The sequence below is a fragment of the Pseudopodoces humilis genome, chromosome 30 (genome assembly GCF_049639895.1).
Source record: "Pseudopodoces humilis isolate 2021_Gansu_Grassland_sample_001 chromosome 30, ASM4963989v1, whole genome shotgun sequence".
In the NCBI taxonomy this organism is placed as follows: Eukaryota; Metazoa; Chordata; class Aves; order Passeriformes; family Paridae; genus Pseudopodoces; species Pseudopodoces humilis.
In genome coordinates this window covers 3777174-3804542 of record NC_142229.1, presented here as the reverse complement: position 1 = coordinate 3804542, position 27369 = coordinate 3777174, and the positions used below count along the sequence as shown (strand labels likewise).

Below are 27369 nucleotides of genomic sequence, written 5' to 3'. Positions count from 1 at the left end.
CGATTCACCCGGGGAGGGCTGGCGGCCTTGCACCTGCGGGACCACACCTGGGAGCGGTACCCGGGACCCGCGATAAAGGATGGGATGGGAATGCCAGGGAAAAGGGGGAAAGCAAGCAAAGACAAAACACAAAATACGCACAATAACAAATAAACAAAATAAAAACCCCAAACAAACTAGGGAAAGGGCGCTGGGAGCTCTTCCCCTCCTTTTTAACTTGTCCTTTCTATTTCTTTCTTGGTTTTTCCCCTCCTTTTATGGAACATATTATTTTTCCTTTTTTTCTTGTCTTTTCTATCCCCCCCTTATCCCAGATCCCACTCCCAAATATGTTTCCACAGGTGCAAGACTCCCCCAGTCTCCCCAGCAGGTGACACCTCCACCTCTTCCCCTCATCCCTCCCTGGTCACTGCATCCCACCTGCACATCCTCCCTCTTTCTGGCATTCCCATCCCCACCCTGCATCTTTGTTCCGCCAAAACACCTGAAAAGGATTCCCCCTTCAATTTCCACAATAATTCAAGATCAGGAGAGCAGACCCCAACTTCAGGCTCTTTTTTCTCCATTTATTTTTTTCCATTCAGGAGCATTCCCACCCCTCAGGAATCATCTCCCTCTCAGGGGAACTAGGGCCACAACACTCCATTCTCACCCGAGCTCCCACTTCTCTCCTCCAAACCCCTCATCTTCCTCCAGATTTGGACTTTGGGGGCTGCTTTTCCCCATTTTTAGGGGCCTGGGGACATTCCCAAACATTGGCCCTGAGCTGCTCCCAGAGGGAGGGAATAATCCTTCCCCTCCTCCTTGCGGCTCTCAACCCTCGTTTCTCTCCTCCACAGCACCTTTTTCACCCCAAAGTGGACTCTGGGCACCCCCAGTTCACCTTTCCCCAGATACAGAGTCCAGTGGCAAATCCAAAACTCTTTTCCACCAGATCCCTCATCTCCTCCCTTTAATCACTGTTTTGGGTGCTGACACCCCACAGTGACCCTGGGGGTTCTGCCACAGCCCAAAGTGGGGGATCACCCATTCCAGGCACTGCTGGAGCCAGGATGGGATCCAGGAACTCAGCACCAGCTTCAGGCTCCAGCTGGGGAGGGCAAGGACCCAGGTGGGACCCTCAATTTGGGATGGAGACAGGGACTATCCCAGTGGCAGGCTGGAATCATGGAATCTCCTGCTCCACCACCTCTTCCTCCTTTGCTTCCAGAGAATTCCACCTGAAGCACAAGATCCCAGCTCCGTGACCTCTCCCGGCCTTTCCCAAGCCCCCAAACCAGGGGGAACAGTGGTGTGTCTGCCTCCAAGGGCTGATCCACCAGCAGAACTCCCTATGCCGTGTCCCAGCCCTTGTCAGATCAGCCGGGAATCTCCCTCCAGCTCTGCCCCGGGGTCACAAAGGCCAGTGAAGTGGATCTGGGAGGAGAGAGGGGAGGGAGGCTGTAGGCCACAGCTCAGGTAGGCTTCCAGGGATTTCAGCAGCTGCCGTGGCTTCTTTTTGGTGGATAATTCCAGCTCTGGAAAGGTCAGAGGGGGAAAACGTTGAGGGAAGCAGGGCCTGCATGGTGTCAAGGCTCCCATACATTAGGTGTCCCGACATTTTCCCTTGGGTAAGGGCATGCTCATGCTTTCCCTGGGATGAGGAAGCACAGGAAGCCCAGTGCCAGCCTGAGCACCCTGAGATTGGAAAGCAGGGAAGATGAGGTGAAGATGGAGCCCAGATCCTGATTTCTGAGGGATACATTAGTCCCACTGACAGAAATCCTCTCTGGAATAAGTAATTCATGGACAGGGGCTAAGCTATAGCTCCTTGTGAGCCTGGGGAGCAGGGAGTGTCTGCAGCACCACTCACTTTGAGCCACCCTGTCACAGCATCCCTCTGGGGTGGAAAATGGGAGGAAAAACACTCCCTGAAGCACTGGGACAGGGAAAATTTGTGGGAAAACCTCAGTTTGAGGATTAAACTGTGAATGTTTGGATTTTTTGGGCATTACAGGCCTTGGCATTAAGCTGGGATGTGCTGAGAACACAGCGGGAGGTGTTTTGAGGTTGCTGTCCAGAGGTTGTCTCCCCAAGGAAAAGTGGGGAAGGAAAACCCAGGAAGACAAACCCTTGAGGAAGAAGCCAGCGTCGGCAATGGTGCCTTGCTGCTGCCTCCAGAGGCGGGAGAGCTGCAGGAAGGCAGCAGCGTACAGGTCATTCAGCACCCCGATCACCTGCTGCCGCTGGTTGCACTCCCTGCAAAGGGGGAGAGAGCTCAGCCACATCCTGGGAATGGGGAAGGACCCACAACGCAGCTGGAGACTCCAAAACCAACCCCCCTCACCGGGAAAGCCGCTCCTCCTGCAGCGCCTGGATGACAATCCGGGTGATGTTCACGGACATGATGCAGAAGGGAAAATTCTGGAAAACAACCAGAATTGCAGCATTATGGAAGCTCAGATGGAAAACTCTCCTCCCCTCTGGCACCTCCAGCCCTTTGACACCGCATCCATGCATCCACAAATCCATGGGATGGATCCATGGGATAAAAGCCCTACAGATCCAGGTTTGGATGGATGCTGGGGGTTGAGCCAGTCTTGTATCCATGCTTAAACCTAGACTAAAATCTGGAATTTAGGAACACAGGCTCCACTCACTCCCATTTACCTGTTGCCCAACTCTCCAGCCTGTTTATCCTACTCAAAGCCAGCATCAAATCTCTGAAATCCCATTCCCAACATTAATACAGCCTGGATCGGGGCTCTTGGGCACCACCTTCTTCCTCTCACAAGCACAAAGTGGTTCAGCATCCCAAAAAAACTCAGAAGAGAAGGTTTTTGTTCTTCCCTTTCCCAGAGCAGGAATTCCAAGGGAGACCCCCTTGGCAGGGAGGAGGGGGAAGGTCATGCCTGGGTTTCATGCTGGGAGAGCTGGAAAATTTCCCGTGCCAGTGGCAAAGTCCGAGAATCCAGGACAAAGAACAGGATCTGCATCAGCCCCAGCATTCCCGTCCCACGCAGGTCAGTCCCAGGATCCGCACCTGGGAAGGTGAGCGACAGCATGGAGTCACTCCCTGTCACCTTCCCACTTCCATGGGCTGTTTATTCCCTGTCACTGCACTTCCAGAGTCCAAGAATCCTGGGGATTCCCTTTCCTGAAGGAAAGCTTTCAGGCAGTTTCCCTAATGGGGCCATCATCTCGCTCATCTGAGTATTAACTAGCCCCTGCTCCAGCCCACCACTCCCATTCCCACACTTTTCCAGGTACTATCAGCCTTTTTAGGAACATGGTACTGGGATGACCCAGCCAACCAGTCCAGACGTTGTACTGGGGCCAGTTTGGTTTAATTCTTCTATGGATAAAGGGATTGAGAGTGCCCTTGGGAATTTTGTAGGGATATGGAGAGGTGATCAAAACCTGGGATCAGTTTTGGGGTCCAAGGAGGACATTGAGGAGCTGGAGCATGTCCAAGGGAGGCCAGTGGAGCTGGGTCTGGAGCACAGGGAGTGGCTGAGGGAGCTGGGATAGAACGGAGTTACTCCAAGGAAGGTTTGAATGGATTTTGGGAATGGCCCTGGGGATCTCCCCAGGCAGAGGGTTGCTCCCTCTCCTACCCTGGAAGCCCAGCTCCTCCCAGTGTGCTCCGTAGCGTGGGCAGCCCAGCCTGGAGCGTGTCAGCTGCTGGTAGATGGTCTGCAGGATCCGCATGTGCACCCGCTCCGAGTCATCCAGGGCACCTGCAGGGAGGGAGCCAACACCCAGCTGGCTGAAAACACTCTTGGCGTCTAAAAAACATCCCTCAGTGCCCCAAGAACACCCCTTGGCCTCAAAAAACATTCCTTGGCATCTAAAAAAACAACCTCATATCCTCCAAAAAAAACCCCCTTGTTACCTAAAAATGCCCCTTGACACTGAAACCCATGCCCCATGGCACCCTAAAAATCCCCCTGGTTTCTCAAAAACACCCCTCAGCACCCAAAAGATGCCTCTTGGCACTCAAAAGATCCCAAACTCACCCCTCAATATTCTAAAAAACAGTGCCCAGAAAATGTCCCTCAGTGCCCAAAACCAAACCCACACCCTCCAAAAATGCCCTCACAGCACCTAAAAACCACAGCCTGGCACCTTAAAAACCCCCCTGGTGCCCAGGAAAGGCCACTCAGTCCCCAAACCCACAGGCCCAGGGCTTCCATGTGTGTGCGACCCCCTCACGCCAAGGGACCGGGTGATTCCCATCCCGTTCGCCCCTGCACTGAGGGGCAGAAAGGCCATGGAGCCAGAGGGCTCCCACCTGGAGCTGTGTCCATAGGGAGCAGGGATGAGATCCAGCAGGGCACAACCCTGGGGCCACTCACACTGTGCCATGGCCAGCACCAGCTCCTGCTCTCCCCGGAGCTGCGGCCGGAGCTGGGGGGGCCCACGGAGGCAGCGGAGCAGGGCGGTCAGGATCCCCCGGCGCCCTGGTGTCCGGACCTTCCCCTGCAGGACAAACAGCCCAAACCCATCAGGGAACGTGGTCAGAGGCAGGGGGAGGGGGCTGGTGCCCCCAACTCCTACTTCCTACACTCCCAGCAAGGAGCAGGAGCCGGAGCCCGGCCGTACCCGGCTCTCGAAGAGCTCCGCGCTCTGGAAGTGCTGCAGCGCCTCAGTGAAGGAAATCGGAGGGAGGGGCGCGCCTGAGGTGCCCCCCAACCCTGCAGGGAGGCAGGGAGTGGGTAAGACCTCCACTTACCCCTGACTCCCCCCCGAATCATCCCTGATTCCAGGAGACTGAAGGTGTGGGGAACAAGGGGAAAATGGAACCTCCCACGCCCTCCATCGCAAATAACGCCCCCAGCTTCTCCCCCACCCATCCTGCCCTCCAGAACACAGCTCCTTTCCCTTTTCCTGGACCTTTCCAGTTGCCAGGTCTCTGTTAGTCCCAGTACCTGACTGGATCACTTCCAGAGCCTCCCATTCCTCCTGGGCCTGGCGCTGCTCCTCGCTGATCCCTGCCCGAGGGAAGATGTACAGGAGTCAGATCTGGGTAGCAGACATGGAGTGGGGGGGGGTTTCCTCCCTTCCCCCAAAACCACTCAGTACACCCTGGGGCTGTATTTCCTCTTTTCCAAGGAAAATCCCAACTGGAGCCATCTGGGGAACCACAAGGTTTATCTTGCATTAATTTGGGGAATAATCTGACACCAGACAGATTTGACTCAGACAATCCCCCAGCTTGCTCCCTGGGGTCCCTCTGAGCCCCGCAGCTGACTTTCCCACCAGGAAACACCACGATTGATCCAAGAGAAGCAGGAAAAGCTCACCAGGGTCTGGGGGCTGCCCTGCTCCGAGCACCAGCTCCTGCAGGACACCTTCCTGTCCCTGAGCTGGAATCTGAGGGGGAGAGAGGGAACAGTGTTACCCGCCGCGACAGACCCCAAACACCCCAAATTCCAAGGTTTTCCCCCAGGTAACAACCCCTGTGCACCGTGGGAAGGTGGCTCAGGCCCCTTCAGGGGGGTCTGTACCCTCAAGATGATTTTATGTGGTTGTAAGGGTAGAAATGGAGCAATGAGGGGAAGTGGGGGGGCTGTAACCCTGAGGTGGGGGGTCCCGCGGGTGTCGGCTGGGGGGCTCCGGCCGGACAGAGGCTTGCCGGGGGGACAAGGCGCTGCTGCCGCTCCTCCGGCTGCTCCTTCGGCCGCTCCGAGCCCCCGGCGCCGTCCATGGCCTGCGGGACAGGAGGGGATCAGGCGGTGGTGGGAATGGGGCTGTCCTGACGACTGACACCCCCAGAACCACCCCACGTCCTCAGGAACCCCTCCGGGCCACTCAGGACTCTCCCATCCCTGGAAAGCCTCCTGCAGCCCTCAGCACTTCCACCCTTCAGGAGCCGTTCCCAGGCTCCCTTCAGCCGCTCGGGAATCCCTCAACCCGCTCGGGGTCCCCCGGTCCCTGAGCAGCCTCCCAACCCCTGAGCAGCCTCGTGCTGCCCTCAGCAGCCCCCAGACTCTGAGTGCTCCCCAACCTCTCAGGAGCCCGTTCCAGCCCCCACTCAGCCCACCGGACCCCTCAGACACCTCAGGCTCCCCCGGCCCCAGGCCGCCGCACTGCCCAGCCGCGGCCGCGCTGCACGCCGGGAGCTGTAGTCCGCACCTCCGACCGCTAGGGAGGGGAACACGGGACTACAGCTCCCGGCGTGCACCGCGCGAAGCGGGGACGGAGGCACGCGAGGGTCAGCACCAAATGAGGGGCAGGGGCGGGGCCCGATGGGAGGAGCGAAGTTCGGGGGAGGGACCCAGAGCGGGGCTCGGGGCTTTCGGGGTCTGCAGCGGGGCGACCACTCCCAGTGCCCAGTGCCCAGTGCCCAGTGCCCAGTGCCCAGTGCCCAGTCCCACTACCTGCTGTCAGTACCAGCTCCCATTATCCCAGTGCCAGCTCCCGGTGCCCAGTGTCAGCACTCACTGTACAGTCCCAATTCGCAGTGTCCAGGACCAGCTCCCGGTGCCCAGCGGCACTTCCCAGTCCCAGCTCCCAGTGCCCGTTTCCTGTTTCCTGTTCCCGGCTCTCAGAATGGCAGTTCCCGCCCCCAGTGCCCAGTGCCAGCTCCCGTGCCCCCGCCCCTGCCCGGAGTCCGTGTCCCCGCTGTCCTCCGTTCTGGCTCCGTGGGGCACAGCGGGACTCCCGGACGGCGCACCACCATGTGGCTGCAGGCACTGTTCTTCCTCGTCCCCCTTCTCCTCCTCCTCCTCCTCGTCCTGCTCCCCCTCCTCTCCCTCCTGCTCCCGCGGATCCCGGCCAGTCGCAACCCGTTCGCCACCGACAGCCGCCGCCCGCCCGCCCCGCTCGTCACCGACAAGGCTGTGCGCAGGACCGTGGTCAAGACAGGTACGGGACCCCCGGGGGCGGATTGTGCCATCAACAGCCCGGGGTGTCATCGCCCCCCGGGACAGCATTGTCCCCAGGGTGGGATCATCCACCGGGACAGCGCCACCCCCGGGGTGTCACTGATCCCCCCGGCTTGGCATTGTCCCCCCCCCCCCAGTATCACCCCGCGGTGCCACCCGCTCACCGAGGTTCTGGGGGTCCCCCATGCTGTGGGGTTCCCCCCCAGTGACGCCCTGCTCTCCCTGCAGTGTTCTCGGCAGAGAAGGTGCCCCAGGGGCTCGATGCCATCGTGGTGGGCAGCGGCATTGGTGGCCTGGCAGCCGCGGCACTGCTGGCCAAGGCGGGCTGGCGTGTGCTGGTGCTGGAACAGCACGGGAAGCTGGGGGGCTGCTGCCACACCTTCACTGAGAAGGGCTTTGAGTTTGACACTGGTATGATTCGGGGCCCCAAATTCCCCCAGATCCAAGGGAGGGGCATGGGATACCCCCAGGGTGGGAATTGCACCCCTTGGGGTGAGGACCAGGGCTCCCCAGCACGCACTTTGCATTAGACAAACCATTTTCCTGCTCTTCACCCCAAAATCCTCTGGGTGTAGGATACCAAAGCCCCCAAAATTCCCATATCCAGCCCCTATGTAATTCCCAGCATGGGGGATATTACCTCAGGACATATCTTGCTGGCAAACTTCTTATGGCAGGACAAATTCTGGCTCTGCATGTCCCTGAATCTCCAGGATTAATTATTTACAGCAGAGATGAATAGTTAAGTGTAACAAAATTCCAAAATTACCAGCTAAAAACACTGTGGTCAGCGCCATTCACCCCAGTTGGGAGGCAGGTGTATCCCAGATTTTCCCTTTCCCTCCCACATGGAGCTGGATGGGGTGGGAGTGGATAAATAAGAGGGTTTGATACGTTCTGGGGTGGGAAAATAAAAAGGGTGAAAATAAAGGAAAAAAGAGGAAAATAAAGGAAAAAAAAATGTCTATTTTAGGGATCCACTATGTGGGGCAGATGCAGGAGGGCTCCTTGATGCGGTTCCTGATGGACCAGCTGACAGATGGGCAGCTGGAGTGGGCCCCGCTCCCAGCCACCTACGATGCCGTGGTTTTGGGGGACCCCCAGGGTGGTGGGAAGACCTTCCACATCCATTCTGGGAAGAGGGAATATTTCCGGAGGCTGAAGGAGCAGTTCCCTGAGGAGGCAGCGGCCATCGATGAGTTCCAGCAGTTGCTGAAGGTAGAGGCATATCTGGGTGGAATAAAACAAGGGGAGTCACACAGAGGGGAACCCCCCTGGCACCTGGATACTGGGCACCCCCAGGGAGTAAAGCATCACCCCAAAGCACTGGGAAACACACACAAAATCGCCTCTTTCTGCCGCAAAAATGCAGCGTCACGGTGTCACGAGGAAGATTTCTTTCAGGAAGAAGTTCTTCAAGGAGTTGGGGCAGAGTTCTTTAAAGAAGTTTATTTAAAGAACCATTTGTTTAGGGAGCTTTTGGGGGAGTCTTTTGGGAGGACCTTTTTGGAGGAGTTTTGATGGGGAAGCTTTTTTGAGGAAGATTTTTTTTAAGGGAGGTTTTTGAGGGAGCTAGTACTCCCAGCTCCTCAGGATGCCTAGCAGTGAATTTAAGGGGAAAAAATGCTTTGGAGCATCTTTAGGGCATTTCTGAGCCCCTGGGCCTGCGCAGTGAGCCCCAGGCTCTCCCTGCAGAGCACTGGCCGTGGGGTTGCGCTGCTGGGGATCCTAAAGATGCTCCCACGGTTCCTGGCTGGGCTCCTGATCCGCTCCAGGCTGCTCCCACGCCTCTGCTCCTTCTCCCACCTGGCCTCACGCAGCCTCAAGGAGGTGGTGGATGGTCTCACCTCCAACCCTGAGCTCCGGGCTGTCCTCTGCTACATCTTCCCCACCTACGGTAGGTGACCAGGAGGCCCTGGGATGATATTAAACCCTTTTAGAAGCAGAAAAAAGGTAAGAACCCCCTTTTTTACACGCTTTTGGAAGGTTTGCAGGGACACTATGGTGGATGCTTCACCAGCATCCTTGCCCCTAGGTCACTGGCAGGTGACATGGCCCCATTGTTCATCTCCATCTCTTTCCCTCTGCCTTCTTCATCTTCCCCATGGGGTGACATCGTTCCTGTAGAAGGGAAGGTTCCTGAGCCTCCCTGTTCCCTCCATCCCATCACCTGGGTTTTTACTCACAGCCCCCCATGGCTTGGTCAGGTTGGTGATCACGGGCTTTGCCACGGGGACACCCACACCCGACGTCCTCCCTTCTCCTCCAGGTTTCTCACCTTCCTCTCGGTGGCATGTCCAGGGTGTTCCTCATCCTAAAATAGTTAGGATGGGCTCCAAACCCAAGATTTGCCCAAACCCACCTCGGCTGCCCCTTTTCCCAGGTGTACTCCCCTCCCAGGCCAGCTTCTCCATGCACAGCATCCTGGTGAATCACTTCCTCCGTGGCGCCTGGTACCCCAAGGGTGGGGCTGGGGAAATCGCCTTCCACACCATTCCCGTGATCCGGAAGGCCGGAGGCAATGTGTTTGGGAAGGCACCGGTGCAGAGGATCCTGCTGGACCCCCAGGGCAGAGCCTGTGGTGAGCACCAGCCTGGGATGGGGTGAGGGGCTGCTTCCCAAGGTGAGGTTCCTTTTACCTGCACCTCATTCTTCTCCCTCTGGGTTTTCCCTCCCAGGTGTGAGTGTCAAAAAAGGCCAAGATCTGGTGGATATCTTCGCTCCCGTGATCATTTCGGATGCCGGGATCTTCAACACCTACGAGAGGCTGCTGCCGGCGGAGGCTCAGGCTCTGCCAGGTCCCGCGTCAGCTCTGGTTACGGAGCACGGGGTTGCAGCGTTAATCCCGTCCTGAGCCTCATCAGAAAGCGGATTTATCAATTAACATTGGCAAACCCCCCGTTGCTCCTGTGCCACAGCCCTCAAAACCCAGCCCTGGCCACTCACTTCTTCACAGGGGTTTTATTGAGCTTAGATTAATTGGCCCAAATTGGCTGTAGTTTGCAAAGTCCTGGTTTGGTGCAAGGATTCCCTAAAAAACTCAGTGCAGGGCCCCAAAATTAGTTGAAGTTGATGGAACGTCCACTTAATGCTGGATTGCCAGAAAATCTTCTGGAAGGGGCAAGGATGGGAGGGGAATGGTTGGGTAGAAGGGGACAGAGGTGCTTGGGAAGGGGCACAGTTAGGTGGATGGGTCACAGCTGGGTGGAAGGGTGATGGTTGTGTGGGTGGGAAGGGTCAGGGTTTGGTGGGAAAGGACCAGGATTGAAGAAACCACTTCTTTGTGGCTGAGGACCCTAAAAAAACCTGATTTCCCCCAGGAAAGACTAGTTGTAATTCCCCTTTTTCCCTCCACATTGCAGAGATCCAGTCCCAGCTCCGCATGGTGACCCACGGTGAGGGCGGTTTCACCGTCTTCGTTGGCCTCAGCGGCTCGAGGGAAGAGCTGGGGCTGGAACCCACCAACTACTTCATGTACCAAGGGAATGACCTGGATGGAATGTAGGTTTGGCTTCACCTTGGATGTGCTTGTTGAGCGTAAGGAGATGAATTCCTGGGCAGTGACTCAGAAAATGGGGATTTGGCTGTAAGGAGGATTCAGGGGAAGGTGTGCAGTGAACCCCAGGCCTTTCCCCTCATGCAGGATGAAACGCTACCTGGGCTCGTCCAGAGAAGAAGCTGCCAACAACATCCCTTTCCTCTTTGTCACCTCACCATCAGCCAAGGACCCCACCTGGGAAATGAGGCACCCAGGTAAGGCTGACACCCAGCCACAAATGCTTGTGAGGGGTTTCAAAACTCTTCTTGGGGTTTGGTGATCCCATACAAGGAGTTTCTGCTCAGCTTTCCATGATCAAAGCTGCTGAGCACAGGGCTCATGAACAGAGTCTTTGGGTTACCTGGATGAAGGACACGGAACCCCAAAGATCAGGGGACATCTCCTGAGTTTGGATGGGGAGGGTTTGGGGCAGTGACAGGGTGGGATGAGGGTGGGCAGAGCGACAAGCACCCCAGCCTTGTGCTCCTGCAGGTAAATCCACAATGGCCATCGTCACCTTCGCCAGATACGAGTGGTTCAAGGAGTGGAAGGACAAACAGGTCCACAAGCGGGGGGATGACTATGAGGACCTGAAGAAGACTTTTGTGGATGCCATCATGCAGACTGTCTTCAAGCTTTACCCTCGCATCGAGGGCCGGGTGAGGAAACACCGGGTTCAGGGGTCCTGCAGCTCCTCTCTGGGTCCCCTCTACCTACCAAGGACCATGGAGTCATGGGATGGTTTGGGTTGGAAAAGGCCTTAGAGCTCATCCAGTTCCACCCTGTCACGAACAGGGACACCTTCCACTAGACCAGGTTGCTCCAAGCCCCATCCAACCTGGGCAGACCTGGATGACCATCCCAGGATGATCATCCAGAACCATCCTGGGATGAAAACCGGCCAGAACCACCACCCCAGGGTCTGCGAGGAAACCCAGCCCAGCCCAAACCCCCCACACCCAGGTTCCTGCAATGGCCCCCCATCCTGCTGCCCCTGCAGACCACCCTGTCCCTGTGTCCCTGCAGATCGAGTACCTCTCAGGTGGGACTCCCGTCACCAACCAGCACTACATCGCCAGTCCCCAGGGGGAGTTTTACGGCGCCAACCACGACATCCCCCGCCTGCAGGCCGAAGCCATTGCTGCTGTGCGGGCAGACACGGCTGTGCCCAACCTCTACCTGACAGGTGACGGGGCCAGCAGCGTCCTCAGAGGAGGACAGCTCTGGGGGAGCGGGATGTGTGGGGAAAAAAACCTTCCATGCTGAAATGGAATAAAGGGCAGTGGAATAATGCCTGGAAAAGCAGAGTTCCATGGTCCCAAGGGGAGGAGATATGGGCTGTGCTCCTCCAGCTCTGGGAGGGTGTCTCCTTGTCCAGTGCACGATGGGGCAGGATGAGCCCCTTTTTCTGCTGGAGACAAGGAAAGGTCAGGCAGGGAGAGGGCTGTGGGTTCAGAGCCCAGGGATGGTGTAAGGGCAGCTGCAAGGTGGGGAAGGTGATGCCCAAAACACCACTGGTGGTTGATGGGGATGGAATAGGGAGAGAGGGCTGCTCACAGCGGGACCAATCTGCTGCTCCCTCCTTTCAGGGCAGGATTTGTGCCTGGGGGGGTTCATGGGAGCCCTGCAAGGAGCCATCGTCTGCGCCAGCACCATCCTCAAGCGCAACCTCTACGTGGATGCGGCGTGGCTGAGGATGCACTTGCAGGCCAGCAGCTCCAAGAAGGGAGACTAAAGCCCAGCACCCCAGCACCAGGGACCCCTGCTCCCCATCACATCACCCCCACCTCGCTCAGCTGTCATGCACCTGTAGCAGATCTGTCTCTATTTGAAGCCGAGGGATTTCAGTCCAGAAGATGCCGTTCCCATTCCTAGAGATTGTGCTGGAGCTCACCCCCACCAAAATAATGCATCCCCTTCCACCATCATGTCTAGTGCTGGTCCCTGGCCATGAAGGGACTCCTGCTCCCTCCCCATTGCCCCAAGGCATCGGTGGCACAAACACACTCTCCTTCAGCAGCAACAAAGTCCTGTCTGCTGGTAAAACCTTGGGAGCAGGATCAAAGTCCTCTCCAGATGGGAAGGGAAGCACTTGAGACTGGAAGAAATAAAACAGTGATAATGATCCTGAGATTTGTGCCTCGTGATGGCTCAGTGGTTGTGAAGGAGAAAAGAAGGGGAAGGGAAAGCAGAATGGGAAGTGGAACAGGAAGGGAAAGGGGAAGGGATAGTCCCATTGTTGTGAATGTCTTGCTGGGGGTTTGTCCTGCACCAGACAAGTTTTGGGGAGGAATAATGGCAGAACAACCATAAATTGAGAACCCAAGTGAGGAAAACCAGCTGGCTCATTTACTTCCCACCTCCCTGGAGCTGACAGCCACAGGAAGAAGGAATTCCCTGGTACTGGGGTGTACTGCTGTGAGCAGTGCTAGTCCTTCATGAGCATCAGGGCACCTTGGGCTGTGGCTCAAAGCCCATGAACCTGACACAGATTTTCCAGATTTGATCACAAGAGAAGTACACAGCGCTCACCAAAATCCCCTGAAATATCTTTGTCCAGGGAAAGCAGCTGCTGGATGAGAATTTCCCCACCAGGAAATTTTGGTTTGGGCTAGAATTTTTGCTAGGTTTGGGCTAGAATTGGACTGGCACAGCATGAAGTTTTGAACTGCTGCCAGTATAAATCTGGTTTGGTTGTGGGTCTTTGATCCCTTCCTCACTCCCCAGCTTCCCACCACAGCCCTCCATCCCAATTCTTTTATGCTCTATGCCTCTTTTTTGATGCTTTGACCAATCTTGAAGTCTTCTTGCTCACTGCAGCCTCCTGCCATCCCTACAGGTGTCTCTCCTTCAGGGTACAGCCTCAGTCACCCCCAGTGTTCCCATTTCTCCCAGTGGTTTGTACCCTTTGGACTGCAGCTGAAATCTCACTGTGCCACGACACAGGACATCACGGGGAGCAAATACTCCTCCCAGACACCAACTGGATGTAGAGGAATTCATAAAAGTTGACTTGAAATCCCATCATGGTGACATTTGGGGACAGCAACCCCCCAGGGCAGGGCTGGGAGAAGCCCAGCTGTGAGCTGCTGATGGAGTAGGAGAAAAATAAACCCCAGAGCTGGTTCCTGAGCAGGGAATAGTGTGACCGTACTGGAAAGGAGCCCTGGAAAGACACTTGAAGGCTGATCTGGCAAAGAGGATTAGATCACTGAGCCAAGAGATAATTCAGTGATGGGATGGAATTTGCAGAGAAGGTGAGCTCTGCAAAGAGAAATTATCCCAAGCCAACCCCTTGGGAAATCCACGCTGGAGTGCCCTGGGCACAGCACTGAACTGGGGAGGCTGCTCTGAGCACCTCCAGCAGCTGCAGCCCAGCTGAGACCCCCACCTGCAGAACTTCCTCCACTTCTGGGACCACTCCAGAGGGATGTGGAGCTTCTGGAGTGAGTCCAGAGGAGGCCATGGAGCTCCCAAGGGCTGGAGACCCTCTGCTCTGGAGCCAGGCTGGGACAGCTGGGGGTGCTCACCTGCAGAAGAGATGGCTTCAGTGAGAACCTAAGAGCTCCTTTCAGTGCCCTGGCACAGGCTGCCCACAGAAGCTGTGGCTGCTCATGGATCCCTGGAACTGTCTTCACAAGGCAGGGGTGGGATTGGGTGGTCTGTAAGGTCTCTCCCAAGCCATGGATCCTTGTCTGTGGTTAGGGGCCCACAGAGAGCCCCCAAGGACCCCAGAGAGCAGAACTGGGGGAGCTCAAGGTGGCCATTCTCCCCACAGACTGGTCAGGGGGGAAGATTCAACCAGGGGTGGGTGTGGAGTGTGACAGTGCAGACCTGGAGGCTGACCAAGGTGGAATCTCAAATGACCTTCCCATCCCTCCCTGCAGATGTTCACCTGCAGCCCAGGTAAGGGAGAGCCCCTGATGCACCATTTTGGTGATTTTTTTAAATCCAAACAAACCTTCCCAGGCCATGGAATTTGTCTTGCAGAGGCAAAGCTGATGTGTTTGCTTGGCTGGTGCCCTGCCCATAAGGAAAATAGCTGCTGTGGGATCAGCTTAGGTTCACCTATTTGTTCAGGAGGCTGTGCAAGATTCAAAGCTTTCAACAAAAGAAGATAAGAAAAAATAAACCCTGGGAGTTTAACATGGTTTGCAGATCGGGTTCACCGGGGTCCGGAATGGAGGTCAGGGAGTGGATGTAGCAGCGTTTCACAGAACCATGAATCATTTGGGCTGGAAAAACCCCAGGACCATCAGGTCCAACCATTCCCCCAGCACTGCCAAGGCCACCACTGACCCATGTCCCCAAGTGCCACATCCACACAGCTGCTAAATCCCCCCAGGGATGGGGACTCCACCACTGTCCTGAGCAGCTCTGCTAGGCCTGGGCTGCTGTTTCCATAGAGGAACCTTGGAGAGATCCAACCCAAACCTCTCCTGGCACAGCTTGAAGCCATTTCCCCTTGTCCTGTCCCTTGTTCCCTGGGAGCAGACCCCAACCCCCAGCTGGCAGCACTCTCCAGTCAGCCCTGTGCAGGAGCAGGAGGGCTGGAGGGCACAGACCCAACCCCAGCACCCACCTCAGTGCCCAGTTTCGCCCAGTTTCTCATGCATGAAACGTCTTCCACCCTCTGGGCCTCTCTGCTAAACTGCCTCTATCGGAATGTGCCAGCAATTCAGCCCTGATAAGTCGAGCCCAACCCAGCTGGCAAAGTATTTCTGATTTGACATTTCCACTCATGGACTTTTGACTCCTGGGCAGTGACTGCAACACAATCCCATGGGCACTCCTCACTTCTGGAATGTTCCCACTGTTTCCTGGACCCAGGGCCAGGCCCTGACACGAGGGGCTGCTCCTGCCCCACAGCTGCTCTGCCTGCCAAATTCTTCTGGGGCCTTCCCAGCCCCCTCAGATCAGGGTGAGAGCAGGAAAGGGGTTCAGCAAGCTCCTGGAGCACAGCGAGGTAAATTTTTTTGGGAAATCACCCTAAGGACACAGAGCAGTGCTTTGAGCCCCTCATAGCAAGGCTTGGAACTGGGGGGGTCTGTAAGGTCTCTCCCAACCCCACATCCCCATGGGAATCTTCATTTGATCCCCCATTTTCACTCTTTTTCCCTCCTGCGAGCTGTCAGTGACCCCATCCCCAGGAAAACCAGTGGCCCTCCCTGTTCCGGGCCAATTGGCCACTGCCAGGACTGGAGGGGAGTGGAAGGTGGGATTTCCTCCTTTTGGGGAAAAGAGGTGGGGGAAAGGAGAGAGCTTCCTCCTTTCTCTGCAGGAAATACTCCCCAGAAGAACCCTCATCATCCACTGGGGATCAGGCACGTTCTGTCCCCATTGCACAGCTGGCTGGCAGCAGCAGCCACACCATTCTCTTTTCCAGTCTCCCAGCTGCTGCTGCTGCTCCACCAGGCTGGGACACCCTGTGATTGCCCCCTGGGGCTCTCTGGAAGAGAAAGAAGAAATCCGAGAGGAGAGCTCATGACTAAGCTCTGTCCAGAGCAGTTTAATCTCCTCTGGGGCCCTGACCTCACATCACCCCATGCCAGCCCCCGTGGAGCTGGGCTGACACTGGGCTCTGCAAAGCGGACTGGAAACTTCAAATCCGCTCTGGCCTCGGCCTGTCTGGGCTCCTTCCGGCTGCACACAGAGCTCTGAGCACAAACAGCTCCACAAAAACGGGTGTTTTCATCAAAATCAAACTGGTTTTGCATAAAGAGGAGCCACCCTGAACCTTTGGTGCCAGGTGTCAATGAACACCACACAAAGAACACGAAAAAAAACAAAACCAAGAGAGAAGTGAAAACTCAACCAGTTTTAAATCCATTTACTGACTTCACCACACAAAATAAAAAAAAAAACAGTACAAAGAGCTGTAAAAAATTCTGATCCTTCCAAGCAAGGTGCATTTCACTGCAGCAGATAACAAATCATGTGCTGGTTCAAGCCTGAAAAGTAGGAGTGTTTGGCAAAAAACCCTTCTGTACCAACTGATACCATCCATGGAAAACACACGTCCAAAGGGAAAAGGTTCTGTGCACCTTGACCCCTTTGGGACATGTTGCATAAACACCATAAAACTCAACAAACTGCAATCAATTCCCAGAGGTTTGGGGCAGCCCACACTGTTGGCAGAACACACCAGCCCCAGAAAGTGCTGGCAGGGAGATTCTGGGGAAAAACCCCACAGTTCAGCCTGGTGTGAGATCTGCTTCTCCCCAGACCCAGGGCTTCCCAGAGCCATGAGGTGTGTCCTGATTTCCCGAAGCAGCTTGTGCTTGGCTCAGCCTGGGATCGAGCTGTTTGAGGTCCAAAATATTCCCTCCCCTGTTGGCAGCAGGGTGGAATTCCCACAGCCTAGAGCAAGAGAGGATTTGAAACAGCTCCCAGGACAGAAAAATAAGTGGATGGTGGAAAAAAAAAAAAACCCATCACCTTTCTAAATTATTATTCAATTAAAACCAAAACAGGACAAAGCAAGCGTAGAGCACTCACACTCCAAAAAGCGCACACATTCAAAAAATCCTGGCTGGAGCAGCCCAGGAGCACACAGAATTCCACACACTGGAATAGGGTTTGTATCCCTGCTGTCACCAGCCAAAAGCCTGTGTCCCCCTCCCCAGCCCTGCCCTGAAGCAGCCCCCCCAGCCTGGCTGGCCCCACAGGAACTCTGGAGCAGGGTGATTTGCTGCAAGAGGCTCCCACCCTTTCCCCTGAGAGTTACATTCCCAGTCCTGTTTCCCTTTCCCTTCCCTCCACCCTCCTGCTCTCCAAAACAACTCCTGGAAGTCCTTTTAGCATCCTAGATGTTTCCTAGGGAAACTCTGAGAATCTTTAAAGCCAAGAAGGACTCTTCATGCTCCTCGTGCTTGCCAAGAGCCAGCAGAAAAGGGAAAGGAAGATTTTAGGGTTTGGAGAAAGTCAAGCCCTCTCTCCCCTCTTGGAATGAACTATTAGGAAGTCAAAACTAGAGCGGCAGCTTTCACAGTGACCAGAAAATGGCTCTGCCCTTGTCCAAGGTGACCAAAGAGCAAGGTGCTGATTGTTCCCAGGCCTGGGAAGGCCAGGAAAAAAAAAAAAACAGGAGGGAATTTAGGGAATTTAACCATCCTGGCATTCTTCCTGTGCAGTCAGTCGGCAAGTACAGGACTGGCACATGCCTGGCACCTGATGTGGTACAGCTGGGTTCCTCAAATCCATTTTTTTCTGCCTATACTGGAAAAATCCAAAGCAGGAGCCAAACAGGTACTTTGTGCCTTCTCCAGAAACATCCCAGCTTGAACAAACCTCTGGGGAGTAGAAGTACAGGAATGAAAAGCACCTCAGCAGTGTAACTGGGGCACCAATGCCTTTGGCAGCCCTTGGTCTGAGCAGTACCCATCCAACACAACTGCAGGGACTGGGAACTCATCCCAGACTCCTCAGGGATTTATATTCCTTCCTTCCTACACTTGACAAGGGGGAGGAAGCAATCTTCCCATCTGAATCCCTGACCCCAACAGAGCACAAAGCTTCCCCAGCCTGACCCCTCCTCCACAGCACTGTACCACGACCAACACCCCCAGGGCAGACAGCTGAACTGGGAGTACTGGGAGGGAATGGACCTGCACAGAGCATGAAGGCTTTGAGCTACACCACAAAAACTGCTTCAGCAAGGCCAAAGGTATGTGTGAGAAAGGGAATCCGGGTGTGAAATCTGAAAACTGATCAAGGAGAGAAAACCCAAATCTGAGGCTGTGGTGGGTCAATTCCAAACAAGTGCAAGAGAACTCACATGCTCCCAACTTGAGCATCCAAACCCAACGGATGGAGGAGAAGGAGAGGGGAGAGACCAAGGCAGCTTCGTTCCCAGGCAAGGGACAGTCCCGTGGCTCATTGTGCAGCAGATCCTTAATTTCCCCCACAAAAAGGAGGGATCAGTCCAGCAGATGGCAAATTCCACTGCACTGGGACACAGAAGTTCTGGGTGTGCAGTTCTGGGACTGGCTTTTCCAGCAGCCAGACACCCAGGGGGAAAACAAGGCAGCTGGGAAAGGAGCAGTTTAGGGAAGTGAGAAGTTTTATCAAGGTGCAGGTGCAAAACAGAAAGCGTTTTCCCTCCTTCCCGTGGACTGAAATCCATCTGTGGCAGCACTGCGTTCCCATTGGCAGCTGTCATAATCTGAGGAGGAATCTAGATCTGGAAAGGCAAAAGGAAAGGTTGGAACTACCTGAAAACTCAGAATTACTCTGCTGATCTGTCCAACTTGAGTGGGCTGAGAAGCTCCCAAAGCAAACATGAGTTCTTGCCTTTGTTTTCCTACCTTTCCTCTTCCCATGGCAGAAAATAATTACAAGCACATCTGCCTTGAAGGGCAAGAGCTGGAAATAGGTTTCAAGGGAGAGAAGAGAGTTCTCTACAAATCCTACCCTTCTCCCACTAAAATCCTCTCAGACAAGTCATTTGGATCAGTGACAAAGCTGTTCAGCACAGCCCAGCTCAAGACTGTCCCAGCTGTACCCTGGGTCAGCTCTGCCAGCATTTCTCAGTCTTACTTTCTCCATTTCCTGGCAAAACCCTGTTTCTACACCAAACTGTGCTTTCACAAACTGTCTGAGTTGGGGCTTTGGGACCCTTTCTAATGCAAAGGCCAATTGTATTTCCAACACACACCAGGCACCCCCAACCCCCACTTTGGGCTGGGTCTCACCTTTTGATCCAGTCTCTGATAATCACCAGATTTGGGCCGTCGACCAGTTTTTGATCTTTTTCCTTCCAGAGCAAAAGCAATGATCTTTGGAGAGAGAAAAATGGAGACAGAGTGAGAGGAACAGCAGCTTCCAACAAACCTGTGTTTTTTCATTCACCTGCTCCTAAAACCCTTCTCCTGTGACAAAGTACTTAAAATATGTAAATGCCAGTACTCGACCCCAGCTAAGATGGATAATGAGGTTTGCTCAACGAGCAGAAAACAGTAAGAATTTGGTTTTTTTCTCCTCCCTCAAAACCAGCTTTATGTGAGAAAAAACAACCCCAGTCTTGTGTAACCTGCTACAGAACACTGTCAGTAGGGAACTGTCAGAGAAAAGATGTGAAGGGGATTTCACATCCCTTTACACTGAACCAAACTAGGAGATACTGCAGTCAGGATGAGGGGAAAGGGCTGAGCGGGTCCCAGTCCCAACTTTCAGGGCTTGAGGCTGGCTGCTCACCTTCCGTTTGTTGTGGTAGGCCACGTACAGGGCCGCAACGATAACGGCTGTGGTCACCAGGTAGGCAAAGAAGTGGCTGCTCTCTGAGCGGGCCCTGGGCAGGGAGGGAACACTGTTCCCTGTGTCCTGCTCCAAGGAGGTGTCACTGCCCTCCTCAGCCTTGTCCTCTGCAGCGTTTTCTTCGTTTTCCAAAAAGCTGTTGTCCTCCACAGCAGAGGGAGACGAGTGTGACACAGGGCTTCGGTCCTCCTGGGAGTTCTTTGGATTGTCCTGGCTGTGAGGCTGCTTGCCACCAGCACTGCCTTGGCTCTCACCAGTACTGCCCGGGGTCTCAACCTGGGCCTGCTGCCCACCACTGCTGCCTTGGCTGATGCCCCTATTTGTGTGCCCACTACTGGCCTTGCTGCCCTGGGTGCCAGCCCTGTTCCTGTCACTGCTGTCCTGGTTGGTGCTCTGGTCCTTGTTGCTGCCCTGGGTGCCTGCCCTGTTCCTGTCACTGCTGTCCTGGTTGGTGCTCTGGTCTTTGTTGCCATCCTGGTCCTTGTTGCCCTCCTGGGTGTTGCTGCCATTTGTGTTCTCGTTGTCCTTGCCGTCACTGCTCTTGCCATCGCCAGCCTTGCCCTTCTCACTTCCGTCTCCCTTGGTGTCCTTCTCAGAGCTGCCTGGCTGCTTGCCATCCTGGCTGTTCTGGTCTCCGCTCTGCCCGTTGTTGTTGCTGCTGCCACTGTGGCCACCAGTGCCACTGCCTGTGTTGCCCTGGCCAGCAGTGCTGCTGCCAGTGTTGCCCTGGCCCTCAGTGCCACTGCCTGTGTTGCCCTGGCCACCAGCGTTGCTGCCAGTGTTGTCCTGGCCACCAGTGCCACTGCCTGTGTTGCCCTGGCCACCAGTGTTGCTGCCAGTGTTGTCCTGGCCACCAGTGCCACTGCCTGTGTTGCCCTGGCCACCAGCGTTGCTGCCAGTGTTGTCCTGGCCACCAGTGCCACCACCGTCTGTGCCGCCTGTGCTACCACCGCTGCTGTTCTGGCCTTCATTTCCTTCTTCCTTGCCTCCTTCATTGCTGCTTTCACTAATCACATTTGCACTTTGGCCATTCTGAGCATCCTCTGTGGTGCTGGCTTTCTGTGACTCCTTCTTCTTCTTCTTCTCCTCGTCCTCTTTGCTGTCATTTTCAGTTGGATTGTTGCTCTGGTCCTTGTTTTTGTTCACATCCACACTGGTCCCGCTATTCGCAGCTGTTTCAGAGTTGCCATTGTTGAGTTTATCCTTCTGCTTGTTCTCTGGGGATGTGCTCTGGTTTTCCTGGTTGTCACCTGCTCCAGGTGCCCCATCTGGCCCAGATTTGCCGGTCTCCGTTTGTGAAGTCTCTGCTGTGGGCAAACAGGGGGAGCAGTCAGTCGGCACCGGGGGGCTGAGAGCTGGACAGCAGAGGGGATATCGCCCCAGAGGGACGGTGGAACCCCCGGGGGGAGCCCACAGGAGCCGGGGGGAACCCACGGGGGCAGGCGGGAGCAGAGAGGGAAGGGAACCGCGAGGGGGGTGGGGAACGGGGGTTACCAAGGCGGGAGGGGGAACCCCCGAGTGACCGGGGCTCAAGGGCAGAGCCGCAAACCGAGTGCGGTGCCTGACCCACCCCCGGCCCAGGGGCTTCGCTGCCCTCTCCTGCCCCTGCCACAGTTCCCCCGTCCGCTGCAGCTCCGCGACCCCTCCCCGGACCCGCCAGGTCCCCCGCTCGGTGTGCCAGAGGCTCCTCACCCACGGCACGGGCGGCGCAGAGCGCCAGGAGCAGCAGGAGCAGCAGCGGGCGCGGGGCCTCCATTGCGGGCTGGCCCCTCAGCGCCGGCTCGGGCCGCAGCTGACGCTTCCGGGCACTGATATCGCGAGATATGGGAGGGAGCGAGAACGGCGGCGAGGGGGCGGAGCCGAAGAGGAACGAGGCGGGGCTCGAACCTCTGGGCGGGGTCCCAGCGCGCGGGGCGTGGCCTGGGACGCAGAGGGGCGTGGCTTACCGGGGTGCTAGGGGCGTGGCCGAATGGGCGGGCGGGGCTTGTTCCGGCTGGGGGCGGGGCTTAGTGAGGCCGGAGCCCCATTGGGGGGCGGTTGGCGCCCCCTGGCGGCTGCGGTGCCCCCCTCACGCAACACCTGCGCGGTCACGGCCGCATTTTGGGGTGAAACCTGCAGGTTTGGGGTAAAACCTACAGGTTTGGGGGAAAACTTGACGCTTTGGGGGAAAACCTGACGCTTTGGGGGAAAACCTGACGCTTTGGGGGAAAACCTGACGCTTTGGGGTCTGCTTCCCGGCCCTGAGAGTCCAGGCCCAAACCGGGCCGGGGTTTTTTGCCCTCTCGGTGTCACCGTGGGAGCGGCCCCGGCGCGGGTGCTGCTGCTGCTCCGGGGGGCCCGCGCGGCCCCAAAATCCCCAAAATCCCCGGATTTCACCCCAAAACCCCGCCCGGGACTTCAGCTCAAATTCCCGCCGGGATTTCCACCCAAAACCCCCAAATTTCACCCCCAAAATTCCCGAATTTTGCCCCAAAATCCCGGGATTTCATACCAGAATCTCCCGGGATTTCACCCCAAAATCCCAGATTTTCCCCCAAAATCCCCGAATTTTCACCCCAAATCCCCAAACTTCACTCCAAAACCCCCAAATTTCAGCCCAAAATCCATCCAGAGAGTCCCGAGGTTCTGGAACCAGTCCGGGGGTTCTGGACTATTCTGCTGGACCCTGCCCGGTGCTGAGGTTCCAGATCACCCAGGACAGTCCAAAACCCCGGGAGAACCTCAGCAGCCTTCAGGACCCTCGGGATGGATCCAGAACCTTCTGGAAGATTCTCAGGACCCTCAAGATGGATCCAGAACCTTCTGGAAGATGCTCAGGACCCTCAGGATTTATCCAGGACCATCTGGAAGACGCTCAGGACCCTCAGGATGGACCCAGAACCTTCTGGAAGACACTCAGGATGGATCCAGAACCTTCTGGAAGATGCTCAGGACCCTCAGGATTTATCCAGGACCATCTGGAAGACGCTCAGGACCCTCAGGATGGATCCAGAACCTTCTGGAAGACGCTCAGGACCCATAGGGCAATCTAGACCCTCAGCACCACTCAGCAGCAGTCAGGATAGTCTAGAACCCCACAGAATGATCTAGAACCTAAGCACCGGTCAGGATAGTCTAGAACCCCACAGAATGATCTAGAACCTCAGCACCCTGCAGGATAGTCTAGCAACCCCGGGGTGGCTCCAGAACCTTCTGGAAGTCCCTCAGGAACCTTTCATGGACCTTTGGACCCAAACCTGCACCAATCTCCCTCTTTTTTTCCCCTTTTTACCCCAAATTTTGTCTTTTTTCCCCGTTTTTGGCCCAAATTTGGCCTCATTTGATTCTTTGGGGCCTCTTTGGAACCAAATCCGGACGAATTTTGGGATTTTCACCCATTTTTGCACCTAATTTTGTCTCTTTTTTCCATTTTTATTCCAAATTTTCTCTTTTTTTGCCACTTTCCCCTGAAATTTTGTCCTTTTTTCCCCATTTTTTCTTCAAATTATCTTTTTTTCCCGGTTTTTAGCCCAAATCATCTTTTTTTTCACTTTTCCACCAAATTTTGTCTCTTTTTTCCCCTTTTTCTTCAGATTTTCTCTTTTTTTTCCGTTTTCCCCCCAAATTTTCTCATTTTTTTTCCACTTTCCCCCTAATTTGGCCTCATTTTCCCTTTTATGCCCCTTACCCACCCAATTTTCTCCCCCTTTTTCCTCCTTTCCCCAACTTTTGGCCATTTCTGACCCAAATCTGAATTAATTTTGAATTTTTTTTCCGGCTTTTACCCCAAATTTTGGCTTTTTTTTTGCTCATTTTGGGCACTTTTTACCCAAATCTGAACAAATTTTTTACCTTTTTTGGACCATTTTCCCCCAAATCTGCCCCAATTTAGTCTCTTTCCTCATTTTTAACCCAAATTTGGCCTCGTTTTCCTCTTTCCCCCCACTTTTCACCTGGATTTTGTTGTTTTTTCCCAATTTTTTCCCTTTTTCCCCCGAATCCTCCCCGATTTTTCCCTTTTTTTCCCATTTTTCCCCATTCCCACCCAAATTTTCCCATTCCCCCCGGGATTTTTCCAGGATTTTCCCAATTCCCGGTTTTTTTTCCCCAATTCCTGGGATTTTCTTTATTCCCGTTTTGTTTTTTTTCCCCGATTCCCTTTTTTTTTTCCCCTCGATTCCCGAGGGGTTTTTTCCCGGTTTTTTTTTTTTTTCCCATTCCCGTTTTTTTTCCCCATTTCTACTTTTCCACAATTCCCGTTTTTCTCTTTATTCCCGTTTTTTTTTCCCCAATTTCCGGGGTTTTTTTATTCCCGTTTTTTCCCCTCAAATCCCCCCTTTTTTTTCCCCCCCCTCGTTTTTTTTTTCCCATTCCGCTTTTTTCCCCCAGTTCCAGATTTTTCGCCCCATTCCCGTTTTTCCCCCGATTCCAGGGATTTTCCATCCCACTGATGTTTGTGGGTAGTGGTCCGAGTGGCCTGGGTGCGGTCACCGTGCTGTTCCTTGAACCGGGGTGTTTGCCTCGCTAGAAAAGACAGCAGGTGGCAGCTGCTGCTCCTGGATCGGGGATCCATGGAATATCCCAGGCTGGATACCCCACAAGGACGGCGGAATCCGGCTCCTGGCCCTGCAGAGAGACCCCAACACCTGAGCACGTTATCACCTGGACAGCAGCTCCACACTCTGCTTTCAGCTCTGGAGTGCTCCTGGACTGGTGCCATCAGTTCTCACAAATCCTCGTGGATTCGCTTTTTGGGGATGACTCTGAGAACAGCCACCAAGAGCAGGCTGGACACACAAATCTGGCCTTAATTAACACTAATTGGGGTGTTTTAATGTGGTGTCCCAAGGTCTGGTGTCAAGATAATAAAGTCCTCACCTCATCTGACACGTCTGCATCCCCCATCCCGCCCCTTCCCCCTGAGGGCTAATCTGGTCAGGATAAAGGATCAAAAGGAGAAACAATTAGCAAATGGAAGAATTTAATGATGCTAATTAAAATGGATTAAGTGTAGCCACTGCCTCTGCACCAGCTGCTTTGGCAGGAGCCCGGAGAACGTGGAGCACCAGCCTTATCCCGGTGCAGAGTGGGATAACAGGACATCTGGTGCGCCCTCCCCTCCAGCCCCCGAAAAAAAGAGGTTTGAAGAAACCTCGGAGTTGGTGGTGGAGCCCCTAATTAGCTCCATCTCTGCAGGAGACCCCTGGGACCTCATTAGGCTTTTCAATTAGTGCCTGGCCAGCCTGCAGGGGGGGCGGGGGGAAAGGCTGGGGTGGGGAGGGGGCTGGGGGAGGGGGCTGCAATTAAGCAATCGGGCTGAGGTGACAGAATAACCTCGTACCCAGAAAGCGGCCGGGAAAGCTCCAAGCTGGCTCCAAGCTGGCTCCCAGATGCTCCCAAGGAGCCCTTAACGAGCTCCTGGCAATGAACCCCAGGGGCTGGGGCTGAGGGGGGCCCGTGCCCCTCCTAGAAAGTTTTCAACCTTTCCATGGAACCAGGGAATGATTTGGGCTGGATGGAATCTCAAAGGAATCACCTCGTTCCACCCCGCTGCCACGGGCTGGGACACCTTCCACCGTCCCAGGTGGCTCCAAGCCCCGTCCAGCCTGGCCAGGGACACCTCCAGGGATGGAGCAGCCGCTTCCACCCCAAGCACAGCTCTGCAGCATCTTCTCACCTGGAGCAGCCCCAGGCAAGAGACGCCAGACGCCTCCCGAGCTTTGTTTCACTCTGGGATGGGCAGCAGTGACGGTGACTGGGAGTTACCAGGGACAGCTGCTCATTCCCAGTCCCAGCTCCATCATCCACACGGATGCTCCCAGCTCCCTGCCTCGCCAGGACCCCATCACAGGCATGCTGGCCCCTCTTCCAGCTGTTGTGTGCCTCTCAGCTACGGCAGGATCCAGCTGTCCCACCTCTCTCACGCTGTGCTATCCCTTCCCTCTGCTGCTGACACTCCATTTCATCTCCTCCTGGCCTTTTCTCCCCTGGATGGGGTTTAGAAAGAACAATTTGCTCCAGTCCTCTCTCATGAGCAGAGACACCTCCTACAGAAGTATTCCAGAGGACAAATAAAATCCAGAAGGACCCATTTTCCATGGAGAACCATTCTGAATCCGGTATTTTTATCCAGCTTTATTGCTGCAGGCATGATGAACACGTTGATCCCGTGATCTGTTCCACGATGACAGCTCCAGTGGGTTCAGCCAGGACTGGAGCAATGCATCCCTGGTCTCACCTTCTTCCCCAGGAGCAGCAAGGCCAGGAGGGTTTGGTGACCAGTTCCTTGTGGCAGGGATAATCCCAGGACGTCGCAGCTCCAGAGCGCCACGAAAGCATTGGAACAGATGTTCCTTTTCCGTATGGGAAAACACTGAGTAAAACAAAGGAATATTCTCCTGCTGAAGCCCAACATCTGTTTGAAGCTGTCTGGCTCTGGTTCAGATTTAATTCTTGTGACAGGTCTCTTCATGCCTCTAATGTCCCATGAAATCCAATTCAAGGAGCTGTTTGTCCGCAGCCTGCTCCTGGTGTTGGGGAGAGCAGGGCTGCATGTCGTCCGGGCGTTCCTCACCAAAATCAGTTTCTTGGAACGGTTTCTCTCAAAAAAAGCTCTGCTTTGCCTCTTTTCAAGCGACAGCCGTGCACGTTTTGGGTGACACCCTAATCCCCTCCACCCCAATGCTCACACGACTATGGGACACGTGGCTGCTCCTCCCGAGGAGCAATCGTGCTCCACTCCAGAATTTACACAATTCTTTTCTCTTTGAAAACAAGAAATTTAAATACTTTGGAGCGTGGAATGGAAGCATCTCCCAAATTTGGGGTTGTCTTGGGTGTCACAACAGTAAGGGTGCTCTGGTACTCGGAGGATTTGGTGGCACCCAACAGCTGTGTGAGCTGCATTCTCTGTTCATGGCTCCCAGCTTGATTCTGGGAGCTCTGGGATGCTCCAGGCTGGGAATTTCAGCAGTTCACATGATGGTCCTGAGCCAGACAGAGCAGCCATGCTCCTGCCTCAGGTCCCACTGGGCTTGCAAAGGCATCAGGAGCTTTCACAAGGTTTTGGGAGCTGGCCCTGGCCCCAGGTGTGTCCCCAGGGCTCAGCCAAGGGCTCATGCTAGTGCCTGTAGTTGGGGGCTGGTTCAGGCGTGAGTTCTTGTAGTTCTGCCCATCTCTGATGTGAAAATCCTCAAATCCAGCTCTCATCTGCTGCAGATGTGGATGCCAACATATTGCACATCTAGAAAACACAGATAGATCCTCCTTGGCCACCATGAAGTTCCCTTTCCCCTCTACCTGCAGACAGGTGACTGCTGCTGCTCCACTTCCTTAAAAACACTTCCCTGGTAACTTCTCAGCACTGGAAAGGAGAAGAGAAATGTCACAGCAGGAGGAAAAAGCGTCATTGATCACCCAAATGCACCAAAGTCCCACCAGAGCCAGTGGCTGCAGGATGGGCTCGCCCATCACCGATGGTTGGGATGTCGCCACTGCCACGCCTGGGAACTGGGGGACACTGTGGTCCCCAAAATGCAGGGGGGTGTGGGTAGAGAGCTGGGCCTGGGAGACAGGAAAAGGGCAGGAACTTCCAGAGGGGAATGGAACAGGGCTGTGAACCCCATAAATTAGCTCCAGGCAGGTGCAGCTCCAAGTCAGCCTGTAACAGAAACAAAATCGTAAGTTGCAGGGGAAAATTTGATGTTTTTTTCCTGTTAAACTAACTGA

At 55.0% G+C, this 27369-nt stretch overlaps 3 protein-coding genes across 9 annotated transcripts; 1 reads left to right on the top strand and 2 right to left on the bottom strand.

Annotated features, from left to right (window-relative positions):
- Window positions 1-545: 545 nt before the first annotated feature.
- On the bottom strand, window positions 546-6503 carry ELMOD3 (ELMO domain containing 3). 5 transcript variants are annotated; one of them, XM_088068355.1, is made up of 12 exons: window positions 6427-6503; window positions 5618-5692; window positions 5286-5355; window positions 4911-4973; window positions 4585-4676; window positions 4338-4461; window positions 3597-3719; window positions 3400-3501; window positions 2892-3022; window positions 2327-2403; window positions 2111-2238; window positions 546-1517 (listed from the first exon to the last, which is right to left on the bottom strand). In XM_088068355.1, exons 2-12 carry the CDS (start codon window positions 5687-5689, stop codon window positions 1354-1356), a joined length of 1146 nt encoding a protein of 381 aa, XP_087924481.1. In that variant the 5' UTR covers window positions 5690-5692; window positions 6427-6503; the 3' UTR covers window positions 546-1353. The 5 variants fall into 5 exon arrangements, with proteins under 5 accessions (XP_087924481.1, XP_087924483.1, XP_087924482.1 ...); XM_088068357.1 differs by having other exon boundaries at window positions 6363-6489; XM_088068356.1 differs by lacking the exon at window positions 6427-6503 and adding an exon at window positions 6042-6086.
- A 69-nt stretch (window positions 6504-6572) lies between these two features.
- On the top strand, window positions 6573-12538 carry RETSAT (retinol saturase). Its single transcript, XM_005532932.3, has 11 exons — window positions 6573-6849; window positions 7098-7280; window positions 7843-8087; window positions 8565-8766; window positions 9253-9450; window positions 9548-9667; window positions 10232-10370; window positions 10513-10622; window positions 10900-11066; window positions 11434-11593; window positions 11997-12538. The coding sequence occupies exons 1-11, from the start codon at window positions 6663-6665 to the stop codon at window positions 12140-12142; spliced, it is 1857 nt and encodes a 618-aa protein (XP_005532989.2). The 5' UTR covers window positions 6573-6662; the 3' UTR covers window positions 12143-12538.
- A 3684-nt stretch (window positions 12539-16222) lies between these two features.
- On the bottom strand, window positions 16223-24403 carry TGOLN2 (trans-golgi network protein 2). 3 transcript variants are annotated; one of them, XM_088068340.1, is made up of 4 exons: window positions 24304-24403; window positions 19603-20966; window positions 19101-19184; window positions 16223-18589 (listed from the first exon to the last, which is right to left on the bottom strand). In XM_088068340.1, the coding sequence occupies exons 1-4, from the start codon at window positions 24359-24361 to the stop codon at window positions 18584-18586; spliced, it is 1512 nt and encodes a 503-aa protein (XP_087924466.1). In that variant the 5' UTR covers window positions 24362-24403; the 3' UTR covers window positions 16223-18583. The 3 variants fall into 3 exon arrangements, with proteins under 3 accessions (XP_087924466.1, XP_014116913.2, XP_087924465.1); XM_014261438.2 differs by lacking the exon at window positions 24304-24403 and adding an exon at window positions 21355-21470 and having other exon boundaries at window positions 19603-20969; XM_088068339.1 differs by lacking the exon at window positions 24304-24403 and adding an exon at window positions 21355-21463.
- Window positions 24404-27369: the final 2966 nt, after the last annotated feature.